The sequence below is a fragment of the Odocoileus virginianus genome, chromosome 11, assembly GCF_023699985.2.
Source record: "Odocoileus virginianus isolate 20LAN1187 ecotype Illinois chromosome 11, Ovbor_1.2, whole genome shotgun sequence".
In the NCBI taxonomy this organism is placed as follows: Eukaryota; Metazoa; Chordata; class Mammalia; order Artiodactyla; family Cervidae; genus Odocoileus; species Odocoileus virginianus.
This window is the reverse complement of record NC_069684.1, coordinates 16,515,702-16,531,172: the sequence shown is the minus strand read 5'-3', so window position 1 is coordinate 16,531,172 and position 15,471 is coordinate 16,515,702. Positions and strand designations below refer to the sequence as shown.

The 15,471-nt window shown below is 40.7% G+C and overlaps 1 protein-coding gene across 8 annotated transcripts in view; it reads left to right on the top strand.

The window, feature by feature from the left end:
- Positions 1–11,739: 11,739 nt before the first annotated feature.
- RGSL1 (regulator of G protein signaling like 1) overlaps positions 11,740–15,471 on the top strand; it is a 52,101-nt gene continuing 48,369 nt past the window's right edge. For 2 of the 8 annotated variants that reach the window (XR_011490278.1, XM_020908978.2), the window contains exon 1: positions 11,752–13,513. Coding sequence is in view for 7 of the 8 variants with exons in the window: in XM_020908978.2 (XP_020764637.2) it covers positions 13,501–13,513 (13 nt within the window). In the remaining variant the exon portion in view is untranslated. Of the gene's footprint in view, positions 13,514–15,471 lie in introns of all 8 variants that reach the window. The other 6 variants (XM_020908983.2, XM_070473974.1, XM_020908979.2 and 3 more) reach the window with 6 other exon arrangements.

Below are 15,471 nucleotides of genomic sequence, written 5' to 3'. Positions count from 1 at the left end.
TAAAGAACCCACCTGCCAGTGCAGGAGACATAAGAGACATGGGTTCAATCCCTGGGTTGGGAAGATCCCCTGGAGGAGGGCATGGCAATGCACTCCAGTATTCTTGCTTGGAGAATCCCATGGACAGAGGAGCCTGATGGGCTACAGTCCATCAGGTTGACAAGAATCGGACATGACTGAAGTGACTTGGCATGCACACATAGCCAATTATCAATGCTCTGATAGTTTCAGGTGAACAGTGAAGGGACTCGGCCATAAATATACATGTATCCATTTCCCCCCAAATACCTCTTACATCCAGGCTGCCACATAACATTGACCAGAGCTGCGTGTGCTACACAATAGGTCCTTGTTGCTTATCCATTTTAAATATAGCAGTGTGTTACATGACCATACCGATCTCCCTACCCCTTCCTCTTGGCAACCACAAGTCGTCTTCTAAGTCTGAGTCTCTTTCTGTTCTGTAAGTAAATTCATTTGTGTCATTTCTTTATAAATTCCACATTTAAAGGATCTCACATGATATTTCTCCTCTGTCTGTCTTACTTCATTCAGTATGACACTCTTTATAGGTCCATCCGTGTTGCTGCAAATGTCATTACTTCATTCTTTTTAATGGCTGAATAATATTCCATTGTATATATGTACCACATCTTTATCCATTCCTCTGTCAATGGACATTTCTGTTGCTTCCATGTCTTGGCTGTTGTAAACAATGTTCCAATGAACACTGGGATGCATGTATGCTTTCGGATCATGTTTTTCTCCAGATATATGCCCACAAGAGGAATTGCAGGGTCTTATGGTAGCTCTATTTGTAGTTTTTTAAGGAACCTCCATACAGCTCTCCATAGTGGCTGTGCCAATTTACATTCCCACCAACAGTGTAGGAGGATTCCCTATGAGAAAAAATATTTGATGATTAATTCACATGAAGGTTACTAACTTAATAGGATCTTCTTTGTTATAAGTACTTATATTTTATTCAGTGATTCTCGAAATTTAGTATGCATGAGAAAATTACGTGGGCTTCCCTGGTGGCTCAGTGGAAAGAATCCAGCTGCCAGTGCAGGAGACATGGGTTTGATCCCTGGTCTGGGAAGATGCCATGGAGCAACTAAGCCCATGCACTCCAGGAGCAGAGGCGTCTCAACTACTGAGCGCATGTGCTGCACCACTGAAGCCTGCATGCTCTAGAGCCTGGCTCCACAAGTCATTTCAATGAGAAGCACGCGCACTGCAACTAGAGAGTAGTCCCTGCTCTCTCCAACCAGAAAAAAGCCTGCCTGGTCCTTCTGCTTCCACGTTTTAAAGTGATCGTGCTTTAAAATTGTGCTGGTGTTTGAAATGTGACCCTCTTAGCGCAGACGAGAGGCGTGTCCAGCAGAGGAACCCAAGGCCTCCCGCACAGCGGCGGCCGCGCGGCATCGCAGGTCAGAGACGGGAAACCCGGGGCTGCCCCAGGCCTGCAGGCCTCTGCTGGAGCGCGTGGCCTTCCCTGCGCTTCCTCCGCAGGGAGCACCCAAGAAAGGTCCAAACATGCTTCCTGTCTGCTCTGTGCTGTCGGTGCCTTCTTGGTATTGTACCTCAAAATTCTGCATAGATTACTTAGTATAATGCTGAGTTAAAAACTAATGTTAAAGGAGGATTTTTTAAAGAATCTGAATGTTTATTCATTATATTGTTACAACTTAACATTTATCTGTGGTATTTGTGATTTGGTTAACCTGTATAAAAATTGTAAGTAGAAAGGTTTATATTTCATCTTAATTCTTTTGATGCTGTAAACGTACTTTCTAAAAGATGGATTATTTGAATGTTTATGGCACCTGACTTGTAAAAAAACAAAAAACAAAAAAATTAGAATCATTAAATTGCGTCCGTGTTACTAAAAAAAAAAAAAGAAAAAAAAGCCTGAATGGCAACAAAAACCCTGCATGGCCAAAAACAAATAAATGAATAAAAATTATTTTGAAAAAGAAAATTACCTAGGAATTTTTCCTGAAATGCTTTTTGCAAGACATAATCCCAAGGGATTTCAAATCAGTACCTCTGCATAGTTAAGTGCTGCACTCAATATGCCAGCAAATTTGGAAAACTCAGCAGTGGCCACAGAACTGGAAAAGGTCAGTTTTCTTTCCAATCACAAAGAAGGGCAATACCAAGGAATGCTCAAACTACTGCACAATTTCACTCATTTCACATGCTAGCAAAGTGATGCTCAAAATCCATCAAACTAGGCTTCAACAGTGTGTGAACTGAGAATTTCCAGATATACAACAAGCTGGATTTAGAAGAGGCAGAGGAACCAGAGATCAAATTGCAAACATCAGTTGGATCATAGAAAAAGCTAGAGAATTCCAGAAAAACATCTGCTTCATTGACTACACTAAAGCTTTTGACTGTGTAGATCACAACAAATTGTGGAAAATTCTTAAAGAGATGGGAATATGAGACCACCTTACCAGCCTCCTGTGAAACCTCTCTGTAGGTCTAGAAGCAACAGTTAGAACCAGACATGAAATAACAGACTGGTTCAAAATTGGGAAAGGAGTATGTTAAAGCTGTATATTGTCACCCTGCTTATTTAGTTGTATGCAGAGTACATCATGTGAACTGCCAGGTTGGATGAAGCACAGGCTGGAATCAAGCATGCAAGGAGAAATATTAACCTCAGATACATAGATGACACCACTCTTATGGAGGAAAGTGAAGAGGAACTGAAGAGCGTCTTGATGAAAGTGAAAAAGGAGAGTGAAAAGGCTGGCTTAAAACTCAACCTTCAAAAAACTATGATCATGGCATCCAGTCCCATCACTTCATGGCAAATAGATGGGGAAACAATGAAAACAGTGACAGACTTTATTTTCTTGGGCTCCAAAATCACTGCAGATGGTGACTGCAGCCATGAAATTAAAAGGCACTTGCTCCTTGGAAGAAAAGCAATGACAAACCTAGATGGTGTATTAAAAAGCAGAGACATCACTTAGCCTGCAAAGGTCCGTATAGTCAAATCTATGGTTTTTCCAGTAGTCATGTACAGATGTGAGAGCTGGACAATAAAAAATACTGAGCGCTGAAGAACTGATACCTTCGAACTGTGGTACTGGGGAAGACTCTTGAGAGTCCCTTGGACAGCAAGGAGATCAAACCAGTCAATCCTAAAGGAGATCAACCCTGAATATTCTTTGGAAGGACTGATGCTGCAGTTGAAGCTCCAATACTTTGGCCACCTAATGCAAAGAGCCAAATCATTAGAAAAGACCCTGATGGTGGGAACGATTGAAGGCAGGAAGAGAAGGGGTTAACAGAATGAGATGGTTGGATGGCATCACTGACTCAATGGACATGAGTCTGAGCAAGTTCTGGGAGATGGTGAAGGACTGGGAAGCCTGGCGTGCTGCAGTCCATGGGGTCGCAAAGAGTCGGACATGACTGAGCAACTGAGCAACAACAACAAAACCTCTACATAGAAGCTATTTGCCCAAATAATTTGAAAAAACACTGAAACTCAAAGGACGGAACCTCAAGTGGTGGCACTTTGGGTCTATCTGGAAATGAGCAGAAGAGATTCTCAGGAGTGAGCATTTTTCTGGTCATCCTCAAATAATATCAGAATAATTGGGCTGTGTATGTTTACTTGTGAGTCTTAACTATTTATACCCAGAAGAGCACATTTGTTCCTAGTATTTGTATGAATTTATATATGAGGATGTTTACCTATATTGTGTGTTCTCCATGCTTTCTCTGAGTACTTCCTGACATTCTGTGAATTGGGGAAGGAAGGAAGGAAGGTAGAAGTGAGAAATCTGAAGCATAGTCTCTGAGAAGGGAAGTTGCCCAAGCATTGTGCTGGATAATGTGTTTATTTCTTCATCTGGCAATGGTTGATTAGCTATCAGTGAACCAGAGCAGAAGACAAGAACGGAAACCATGACACCCACCCCACCATGAGATTGGGTTTTTTCCAAGACCATTTTCCTTCTGTATGTGGATGCTATGAGCTAAATAGAGAATATAAGTAGACTTCAAAAAGTCTACAGGCTCGCTGCAGACTCTAGAGCCTGACGTGACCACACCTGAGCCTCTTGTCTCTGCCTGTGGTCAGACCTACCTTCAGTTTCATGGGAGGCTTCGAGGGTCATCTGTTCCCAGGACTGTCTATCTTCTTCTATGGACTTTATCATGCACGGCTCATCTCCAAGGCCTTGATATGCAACTGCCCTGTCCAGTATCCGCCACGCTGTCCCTGGAGCCAAGGAAGATGGGCAAGGCTGCAGCAAATACACTATGTGGGGCTGGTGAAGATATTGAGCAGCTTTATTTTAGTGGCCCAAGAACTGCATAACATTCAAGGGCAGTTTGTACTTATCAGCAAGATATATCATCAGAGAGACTTTTTGTACCACAAACAGTGGCAGCATCTTACTCTGTATGCGACCTTCTTCCTGAGCGGATGTGTAGACGTGGTGAGCCAGAACGTGTTGCCCCAAAGGGCTCCTGCCCTGGAGCAAGGCGCCCAAGCACTGAGCATGTTTCTGATTCTGACCCTGATGGTGTCTCACTTGGAGGACTCAGAAGGAGTGGAGCTACAGAGTCACATCCTGTTCATCCAGGTGTTGTTCCTGTTGCTGCTGGTGGGGATCGCAGAGCTGTGGGCTCCCAACTCACTGCGGTTCTGGGTGATGAAGGCTCTTTTGTATATGATTGCAGGCTCTTGGCTGATTCAGATAGGCTTTATGCTGTTCAAACCAATCTCTGGCTACAAATGGATGGATGATGACAAAAATGATATTCTCTTTGTTACCACCTTCTTCTGCTGGCACGTGGCTTCCCTTAGCATGCTGATGATCTGGATCTATGGCTTTTCCTTTTGGTGGTATCATTACATTTGCTGATGCCCAAATAAGGTGAGCCTGGAATGGTTCCTGTCACCTGCACATTCCGGAACATCTGGAGGAGAAGTTGAGGGAAGAGAAGCTGTCAGAGAGGAAGGCCGGGTGTCTTTCCTTCTGAAGGGCCAAGGGCATATGACTCTCTCCTCTTTAGGCTTCTCTCAGTCTTGTTTGCTAAGCAGTGAGCAGAGAAAAGGCAAATGAAGCCCAAGAGGCCTGTTGCTGTGACCTACACCTTCAACTCCCCAAGTATTTTCCCCATCTCACCTCAGCTTCAGCCAAAGCGTCTGCTTGCTGTGCTCCTCTCTGTATTCCTTACCCCCCGCAACCCAACAGAATGTGAAAATAAATGTATTCTATCCTGCCTTTGGGTTTTTATAAATATCCCTCACCCACTACATAGAATACCTACCACTGGTCACTGGCATTTAGTAATTAAAATGATTTACAGTCTTCAGTGCAATGTAATAATTTACCTATCATAAAACTACCCCCTCAGCTACCCCCTCATCCTTTCTCTTTCTTGATTGCTTCAATACTCATACTAAATCTGAGCTGATATTTTGACCATCTAGAACTCACAGAACTGTTATGAGGCCTTTATTTTGATTACTTTATGGTTTATCAAACAGAAAGTCAGATGCTTTTTTTTAAAGCTTTGTTGAGATGTACTTAATATAAAAAAAAAAATTGGACATAATGTATACATTTTGATGAGTTTGACATAAATATATTGTGATACCATCCAATGGCAACCCACTCCAGTATCCTTGCCTGGGAAATCTCATGGACAGAGGAGCCTGGAGGGCTGTAGTCCATGGGATCACAAGAGTTGGACATAGCAACTAAACCACCACCACCATCAGCAAAGTCTGTCAAGGCAGTTTCCTCTGCAGGGTCTATTAGAACAGAGCAGAAGCCTGCACACAGTGAGGGCTCAGGAGGGTTCGCCTGCTTCCAGAATTTCTCCACCCCATCTCACCCAGTGTAGTGTCTGCCGGATTCTTCTATCTGGGTAGATCAACCCATTGCTCCGTACACAGCTCAACCGATTTCCAAGTAAGACTCACCAGGACCCACTCCTTTTGGGGTCGTCTCCTATAAAATGAAATCCAATGGCTTGTTTATTCTACCCACTCTCCCCCACCACTTTTCTTTTTAATCCTCACAAATATTGTATGAGGTAGGCTTATAGATGATAACCTAAAACTCAAAAGTCTTAACAAGCTGGCTTAAGGTAGCTAGACATTTAGCCATGTCACATAATGCCAATAGCTGCATGTCAAAGGGAATGGAATTCTGAGGAGTAGAGTTAAATTATTAGGAACTTGTAAAAGAATGTCTTTAGCCCACCCATTCAGAGCTCTCCCTCCCGTCCCCAGAGTATGGAGAATCTAAGCTTCCCTCATTCGTGGTCACAATTAAAATATCTATGCTTAGATGGAATGAGGTTGGGGCAAGGATTCTAGAGAGTCATTATCCTTCCAGTTCCCCCTTGCTTCCAATTCCTAGGAAAACTAGATGGAGCCTTTTCCCTTTGGGTCTGCCTTATTCTTCCTTGTTAATTTTCTTGTTCAAAAGTTAAGGTGTAAGGACTTCCCTGGCAGCCCAGTGGTTAGAACTTCACCTTCCAGTGCAGGGGATGCAGTTGGATCCCTGGGGAGGAAAGTAATTGGGCATGCCTTGCCACCAAAAAAAAAAAAAAAAAAAACAACCCAGAAACAATAGTGTAACAAATTCAATAAAGCCTTAAAAAAAAAAAGTTAAGGTGTAGCAGGGGTAAATTGTCTGGCTGTTACAAGCTTCTGCCCTCTGGTTTTAGGGGCTTGTGAACATTCTGAGAATTGCAAAGGAAGGGGGTACTTTCAGTGTTATTTACAGGGGGCTCAGCGCTGTCTCAGGATGAGGGGGAGGGCTGGTATGCATGTGCTGAACATCCACTGTGCAAGTAGGGACTAACTCTCCATCAGAAGCTCACAACTTGCACGGGTGGGATGATCTGGTAACCATGTTGCACCACACGAGAGATGAGCCATGATTCCCAGCCCCCCCATCAGGTGGAAATAAAATATTCTCCAGGCATTAGTCCAGGAGCTCCGCACTTTCCCCTAGAGGTTCTACCGTCTTCCTGGTTGTCACCTCTGGGTCCCTTCCCTTTCTTTCTCACCTACAACCTTGGGTATCTTTTCAGGCCTTGTCCAGCCCTGCAGCTCCTCCTTCCCGTGGCCTAGCTCATACTCCTTCAGTGCCTTGGGGTGGGGTTAGTAGGGAGTCTGCTTTTCATCTACACTCCTTCCTGGTGATTTGGCAAAACTCCATTTTCTATTTCACTTAGGCCTGCTCTTTTTTTCATATTGCAAGTGTATTTTGGATTTTTTTAACCTAAAAATTAATTTTTTTTTTTTTTTTGCCATTACAATATGACCTCATCTTGCAGCAATGCCTTTCACTAATTAGGAGAAAAGTTATATATAAGGGCAGACAAGAAAATCCCAAATATTAATATGTTAAGGTATTTTTCTCTATACAAATATAAAAATTTTATCTATATAAATATAAAAGGTAGCGAGATACCAAAACCACGTTTTGATGTCTCTCTTCTGAGTTTCTCAGATATTTCTCTTCTGAGTACTTTTGAGGTCAGATACTGATGAGCTCATTTCTTATAGTAAATTAATGCCTCAAATATTATTATGTCTCAACAACATGTATCTCTGAGGTGAAATAATAAATATTTAGCAGGGGCCTTCAAACCACAAAGGATTATTACTGAGGCCTGAAAAAATGGAATGGGCAGGCCTGCTATTCAGGTGATAAGAAACTTTCTGTGTTCCTCATATCACAGTAGGTGCGAGCACTCTGACAGTAACCCTAATCACGGTGGAATGCAAAATCAACTGAAGAGAAATCTGGAAAAAACAAATAAAAAACTCAAATAGAATTTTGAAGAGAAAGGTGTAATCTTCACCATGGTCCACCAGAGGGCACCATCTTTCCATGAGCTGGGAACGGGACACTTGCTCTTCGTTTGTGCTGGAATGGCAAGCTACTCCAGTATTCTTGCCTGGAGACCCCATGAACAGAGAAGTCTGGCGGGTTACAGTCCATGGGGTCGCAAAGAGTCGGACAGGACTGAGCGACTAACACACTCATCAATTTAAAAGAAACGAGGGAGGTGTAAAGAAGAAGGTAAAAAAATGTATAAGCGAGTGTTTTCCAAGCATCTAGTAAGCAAAATGAAGGTCTGTTTGTTTCCTATTAAACTTAAATGTATGGACATGAATAAGCACAGATTCAACATAGATGTAGGGTATATGTGTATAGATTTATATACCTAGATGCATAGGTAGATGGATATATGGACATATGAATATCTATGTAGACATATATAGATACAGGTAGCTATATACACATAAATATATAGATATATATGTGTGTGTGTCTCAAAAACATAGCAGTGTCAAAACGCTTGAGCTAAAATGACTTTTTTAAGCAACTCTATAAAAATCATCAAAATGCTTGTTTAGCTCATCACAGAATAGGCATACAATGAATAGTTGACTGAATGTCTAAATAAAGTATCTAGTGTAGGTGTAACATGGAGGAAATGACAGTTTAGTTCTGATCTGGGTTTTGAGGGATAAGCAGGACTTTGTTAGTGGAGTTCAGGGCAGGCATGCTGAGGTGGTACATTACTGTACTCATAAGCCTGGTGGTACAGTTCCAGTGATGGAATTTCATGGCCCAATAGTACCAGAGAAAACTACTGAGTTCCTGCCCCACCTAAGAAAGGTAGTTAAGGAAGAACCCTGCAAATTGTTTTATGGAAAGCTTGATAATTTGCTTTTCAGGTTAAAGGCAGAAAGTTATTAATAGGCTGTTAGAAGGGAGCATGATGCCAACAAGAACAAAATGTTTGGTATTGCTTGTGTCATAATCAATATTCAATATTTTGTGGTACATATTTAATAAACTAATTAGTAAACTTTTAAACTTGGCATACAAAATTACTTATAAATATTTTACTTTAAATTGCTTTTACTTGTTCCTCATTTTTCAATAAAATCATACTTTGGATAAATTTTCCTAAACAGATACCACTTCCATATTTTGTTAACTAAAATTTCTTAGACATTTCATATTTTGAGTTGAAAATATGATTTCAAAAAAAATTTAAATACCAGGTAGATTTATAAACCTAACAAAGAAAATTCTCCTAAGAACCTTAAAAGGCTCTTGTAAATTTAATGTCAGACTTTTAAATAAATACAAAACAAAAATTTAGCATTTTATTATGTAAAAAACAACATTCACAAAATAGCACACCTTTTTTAAAAGTATGTTTGCATGTGTTTCTTGATGTTTTATGTATTCCAAGATGGTTGTAGCCTACCATGTTTCTTCAATCATCAGTTACCTCATTTATTAATCAGTTTAACAGGTATACATACCCACTCAAGAGAATTCAGGGTGAACTCTTGATAGTTTATAATATCACATTTATTAATCACATAGTTAATAATCACATTTATTCCTTAGATTATCACTTCTTTGGAAAAGAGCTAGCATAACCTGGGCAAAAGAAATTCTTTTAGCTCTCTTCCTAAAAGCCTGGCCTATTCAGCACTGATCTGTACCCACATTCCTTAAGACACTATGCTTTTAGACTTGTCTTCAATAAAGCTATGTAAAGCCACTCTCTACTCTGAATCACTGCCCTACTGTCTTCCCTGCAGCTCAAGGAGGCTGACTGCTGGAGCTACTAGCAACCAAATAGAGTGTGTCACCCCAGTAATAGCAAGGACTGAAAGCCAACAATGAATTACGTGCAGTTAGATTCCTGACCCTTTCAAGACCTTAGAATTCCCCAAGTAAAAAGGTGTCAGATGTCTCCCCAAGTTGTGTAATGATAAGAATCATCCAAGGTATTCATTAAACACATATATTACCAGGTCCCTGCTCTGGTAGAAAAGCCTGGGTGAGGCACAAGAGTTTTGTATATTTTACAAGTTCCCAGATGGTTATTATTATCAGGCAAATATAAAATAGATTGTTTTTTAAAAACTATACCTGAGTTCGCATCTCAGCTCTAACACTTCCCAGCTGTGTGTTGGATCAGATCCAGCTTAACAATGATTTCCCGAAGCTCTGGGCATCTACTTTACTCCAGTAATCTCTTTGACGAAAGTTTGGAAGGGACTCAGTGAATACTTGGAAAGATAATGCAAGGTTCTTCCTAAAGGGCAAAATGCATTCTTTTATTTAAGAGCTTCTAGGTCTGAATTCAGGATTGAAAATTGGATGAGGGGTCTAGAATTCTACAGGACAGCTCATTTTTGGTTCGTATTCACATTATTTCTTTCACTCAAATATTTGAGCACTTCCATGTGAAACTGCTCTAGATGTTTGGGATGCATCATTAAATAAAACAATAAAAAAAGTTCCTGCCACCATGGAGTTTATGTTCTCAACTAGAATTTGAGCAAGTTGCCACATATCTTTTTCCAAAGGACTCTATAATCAGTAGCCATCACCAAGAACCTGTGGGTGGATCATTCTGATATCCATATGCCATAGCTACTACTATTTTGTTTATTTATTTGGCTGTGCTGGGTTCTAGTGTGGCACACAGGATCTTCAATCTTCATTGCAGCATACAGGATCTTTAGTTTTGGCATGCAAACTCCTAGTTGTGCCATGTGGGATCTAGTCCCCTGACCAGGGATCAAACTAGAGCCCCTATACTGGGAGTAGAGTCTTAGCCACTGGACCACCAGGAAAGTCCCCATAGTTACTATTATGATATCAACATATACTTTATCTTTGGTGGTTAGCAGCACCTCCCATTAAAATTGTTGCCAAAATCTTGGCTCCCAGTCCACTGATGCCAAATAGAAATACAGAGACAGAATTTGGAGGAAATAGAAAAGAGTATCTTTATTATTTTTGCCAGGCAAAACTGAAACACAACAGGCTAGTACCTCAATAACTGTGCCCCCCATCTCTCAGGAATAGGGAAATGTTTTATATCCTTATGAAGGTCTTGCATTTTTTTTTTTCTCCTGCAAAGTTTCAAAATGACCACAGCTAGCATCAGGCAACTCAGCAACTATGCCTGAAGTTATTGGCCCTTGACCTTCTTTCTGAAATGCAGAATGCTAGAAGAGAGTGTAGGGGGAGAAGAATGCCAGGTGCAGAGTATAATCTATATGGAATCAGAGAGTAATTAGCTTTGTGAAGCTTTGTGAAGGACATGTCTAGTTACAAGTGTTTATCAGCAGTAACAGCTAAAGAATAACCAAGATTGTTTAACTCTTGCAGACCTGTTTGGTTGGTATGTGCCAAAGGCCATTCACTCATTTCTGTTTTTGCTCCAACAAAATCAAAGCTAATCTGCAACCACAGCATCTTCTTCCAGCCTTTGTGGCCATCTCCAGTCTCCCACTACTGCTGGCACCATCACCAGTGAGCGTTTGCTGTCATAGGCACCACCATGCATTATCTCTCCTTGCCCCTGAGTCTTTGAGTCACCCCTTAAAAATGAAAAGTTCTGGATGGAGGATCTGATTGCTGAATCTAGGACAGGTGTCCAAGTCTTAGGTGCCAGGACAACCAAAGTGCTGTCTGGTCCCTGAGGCATTTATAATGGGAGACAGTCCCTCCAAGACTCACACAATTTTTCATCTCAAATAAGGAGAATGGTCAGAGACTGACTGACCAAAACAAAACTCCACAAAAGCCTAATCAATGCACTTATTCTTGACCCCTTTGGTGTTCAAGATCCTCTTTGGGCTAATTTATGTGTATCCCAGGACAGTGTGAAGAGGGATCTAAATGTGGCAAATCAGACCCAAAGCTGGGACTCCTCACAATGATTTGCCTCTCCTTCAAGTGAACATGAGCTTAGTCTTCAAACCCATTTGAAGGCAATAAAAAATAAGTAACAAAAGTTAATTTCCACATTAAGATATTCTGAACACTTGTCTTACAACAAGTCGTTCTCTGTGAGTAAAATTATGCTGAGTTACAAATCTCCAACTTGTGACAAATGTTTTAGACCTTGATACATTGGGAATATGTTAGAAACTTCTATTTTCTCATCATTTAATATTGTTCTTCATCTCTAAGACTCTTTCCATGTGGACAAAAAACTTTCTGCTCTTGTCTTTGAGTTGCTCATGACCCCAGAAGTAGGCCTGGCCCAGTTTACCATTGAAAAAACATTATACCATTTATACCATCCTTGGGTTTCCCTGGTGTCTCAGTTGGTAAAGAATCTGCCTGCAGTTCAGTAGACCTGGGTTCGATCCCTGGGTTGGGAAGATCCCCTGGAGGAGGGCATGGCAACCCACTCCAGTATTCTTGCCTGGAGAATTCCCATGAGCAGAGGAGCCTGGTGGGCTACAGTCCATGGGGTCGCAAAGAGTTGGACACAACTGAGAGACTAAACACACACATACCATCCTGAGAAAAATTAAAATGAAAGAATTATAACTTCTTTCCCAGATTGCCCCTTTCATACCTCTGTTTTCTTGGAGTAATTGGCCTAAACAAATGAGAAATTGGTCAGGAATAGAACATTCTTGGTCAAAACTTGTCACAGAAAATCTCCAGTTCATTTGTATGCTGTGATTTGAGAAAATGTTGAATAGCTTTGTTTCAATCTTACGGTTAATTTCTTAGATATGCGGGATACCTTTTTCTAAGTAGCTCCTTTCCATACAGATATTCTTTACATCTTACTTTATAACATCTGTGGGAAAGCCTAATTAAACATATAAGGATATACATAAGAAGTAGTGGAAGAAATTATACAGAAAAATACATTATTGTGAGAAAGTCCAGGAGAGTTATTTCTAACCCCATTTAAGTATGTTTTTCATGTGAAAGGAAGGTTTGATTTACTGGCATATTTGAAATAACACAAGCTCTTGAATCAGATAGGCAGAGTCCAATCTCAGTGTTGCATTTACTATTATGCATTGAAAAGGAGGTGATGATAATCCCTATTTTGCATGACTAAGAACTGAATGAGAATAAAGTACAAACACCTAGTCTAATTCTCCTACATGAAAGCTAATGTTTGTTCAATCTCTTTTCAAACCCACAACCAACCAGAGGAAGCTATCTGGAAAAGAAGAGAAGGGGTAGAAAACAGCATGGATATTAGGTTGAATTTTCCAGCTTATCTGAGAGTCAAGTCATTAAATATTCATTGAATACCAGTTAAATTTCTAGAAGGATATTAGATCCAAAAGACACATCAGAAGTTAACAGATTCCTACTCCCTCAAATAATGAAGTCAAGTTCAAGAGACAGAACTTCAACTCAGGATCTATAATTAGACAATAATTAAAAGGAAACTGTCAATGCACATCAAATAGTATGGACTAAAACCCTAGGCGTAGAAAGAGTCTGTATACTTAAGGGAATTCAGGAGCTCAGTTAAATAAGATTTATCTTCAGATTGAGTTCTATACCAGAGGTATAGAATCTGGAACCCCTAGCAGGAGGTGTCACTGTGCACTCATAAGGGGCAGGGTTCTGTTGACTGGGGGCTGATTCCGCTCCTAAATAATCACAGTAGCAGGAAGAGCAAGGCAACATGAGCAATGCTGGTGAGTCTCTGAGAGGGATGTCTCAGCAGCTTTGAGCACCCCAAGTAAGGCAAACCACTCACCTTCGCAGTGTTAACAGGAATGAGTCAGTCAGGGACACTACATGTAGACTCTGTGTTATTCTTCTCTCTCTTCCCCTTCCCCCAACTCATGCCATCAGATCTTTGAGGATCAGATAGGGTCCCATTGATAACACAACCAAGGCAACTAGAAGGAATACCTAAGAGGGAAGAATTAACATGCGTATCAGCCATTGCGTGTCATACCTCCTCCCGGGAGAAGGCTGACACAAGGTTTGGGGTTATCCAACAATTTATTACCAAATCAGCATCACTATTGTATAGGATGAATGTTGAAAGCCTCAGATTATTCTGAAGTTTGAAGGCAGAACAGGTAAGAATGGAGAAACAGGAATGCAGAAATAGGATGGGGACGGGGAGTATATGGACAACCTTTTTCCTACACCCCATGGAGACTGTATTGTTAATGCCAAGCTCTGTCACAGTCCAGCCCCTCGTCACCATCAGTGTGTGTGTGGCTACAAAAACAATCGATGGAGAAGTTTCTTCCAAACATCACTTTCCTGCGGTCAGATCCTCTCAATAGTCTGTTCAACAAATCCATACCAGGCTTTATGAATGACAAACAAGTGAACAAAAGTCCAAAAAATTGAAGATCTCTTGAAAGAACAATTCACTCAACACTACAGAACACTTTGCAAACAGTTAGTGTCTAGAGGAAAAACAATGAACAGACAGAAGTCTTTCCTCTCATGGAGAGCTCAGTCTGGTGAGGAAGATACATGTATCAGTGAGTGAAAACAATGACTTGTTGATTGTTGTGATGGAAGTTGTACATGACCATGTGAGGTGACAGGGAGTAGTGATCAATTTTACTATTGTGGTACATTCTGCCATTCTTGGTTCACCAGGGAGATTACATGTAAACCATTTCTTGATAGATAACAATTTGCGAAGCAGCCTGGGGTTGAGAGGATGTTTCAGGGGATGGAAATGTGGGAACAAAGATACAGAGGTTGGATGTGAGAGTGCATAGCTTGTGCAGGAAAGAGCAGTATGTTGGCAGGTCAACAGGAGGTAACATGGAGTGGAGCCTCCCAGGTGAGGCTTGGAAGGAACATAAAAACCAGATTGGGTGAAGCCTCAGATACTGTACTAAGGAATTTAGTCGTCTTCTTGTAGGACAATGAAGAATCGCTGAAGAGTTTTAACAATAATATGGTGGCAGTGATTAGAAATAGCAAGAACATTTGAAGAAACTGATGTAACAGTCTAGATGAGAAATGATAGAGGCCTGAAATAAGAAAGTGGCTTTTTATGGATGGAGATGCAAGAATAGATGCCATAGAACATAAGAGGAGAAAGCACATGCCGCTCCACTGCATGTGGGAGTATTGAGAGTAAAACAGAGAGCAAGAGAAATCAAAGATGATTTTCAGGTTTCTGGTTCAGACAGTTGGATGGTGGTTCCAGTAACTGAGACTGGGAATACAGGAAAAGGAGCAGGTTGGGAAAAAAACTATCAGATCAGCTTTGAAAATGTGGAGATGAAAGTGCCTGATGGGTGTCATGTAGAGACATCCCAGAGTTCATTGAATACTGAACCTAGAGTCGAAGAAAGAAGTCTGGACTGAGAACATAGATTTTTAAGTTATCTATGTGGAATAGATTAAATAAATCAGGGAATTATAAAAAGATGTGCAGAGGACTGAAGAGAGAGACAGAAAAACATAAAAATTTACACTAGATAGCAAAGAAGACATCTGTGGAACAGAGGGCAAAAATTGGCATCTGTTCTATTATAATAGTGTTTGATTGTCTGGGTTTCTCTATTACAAGAAAATAATATAAAAAAATAAAAAATAAATAAAATATAAAAAAATAATAAAAAAAAATAAAGAAAAGAATAACCACCAGAGTATCATTAGGAAAAGCAAT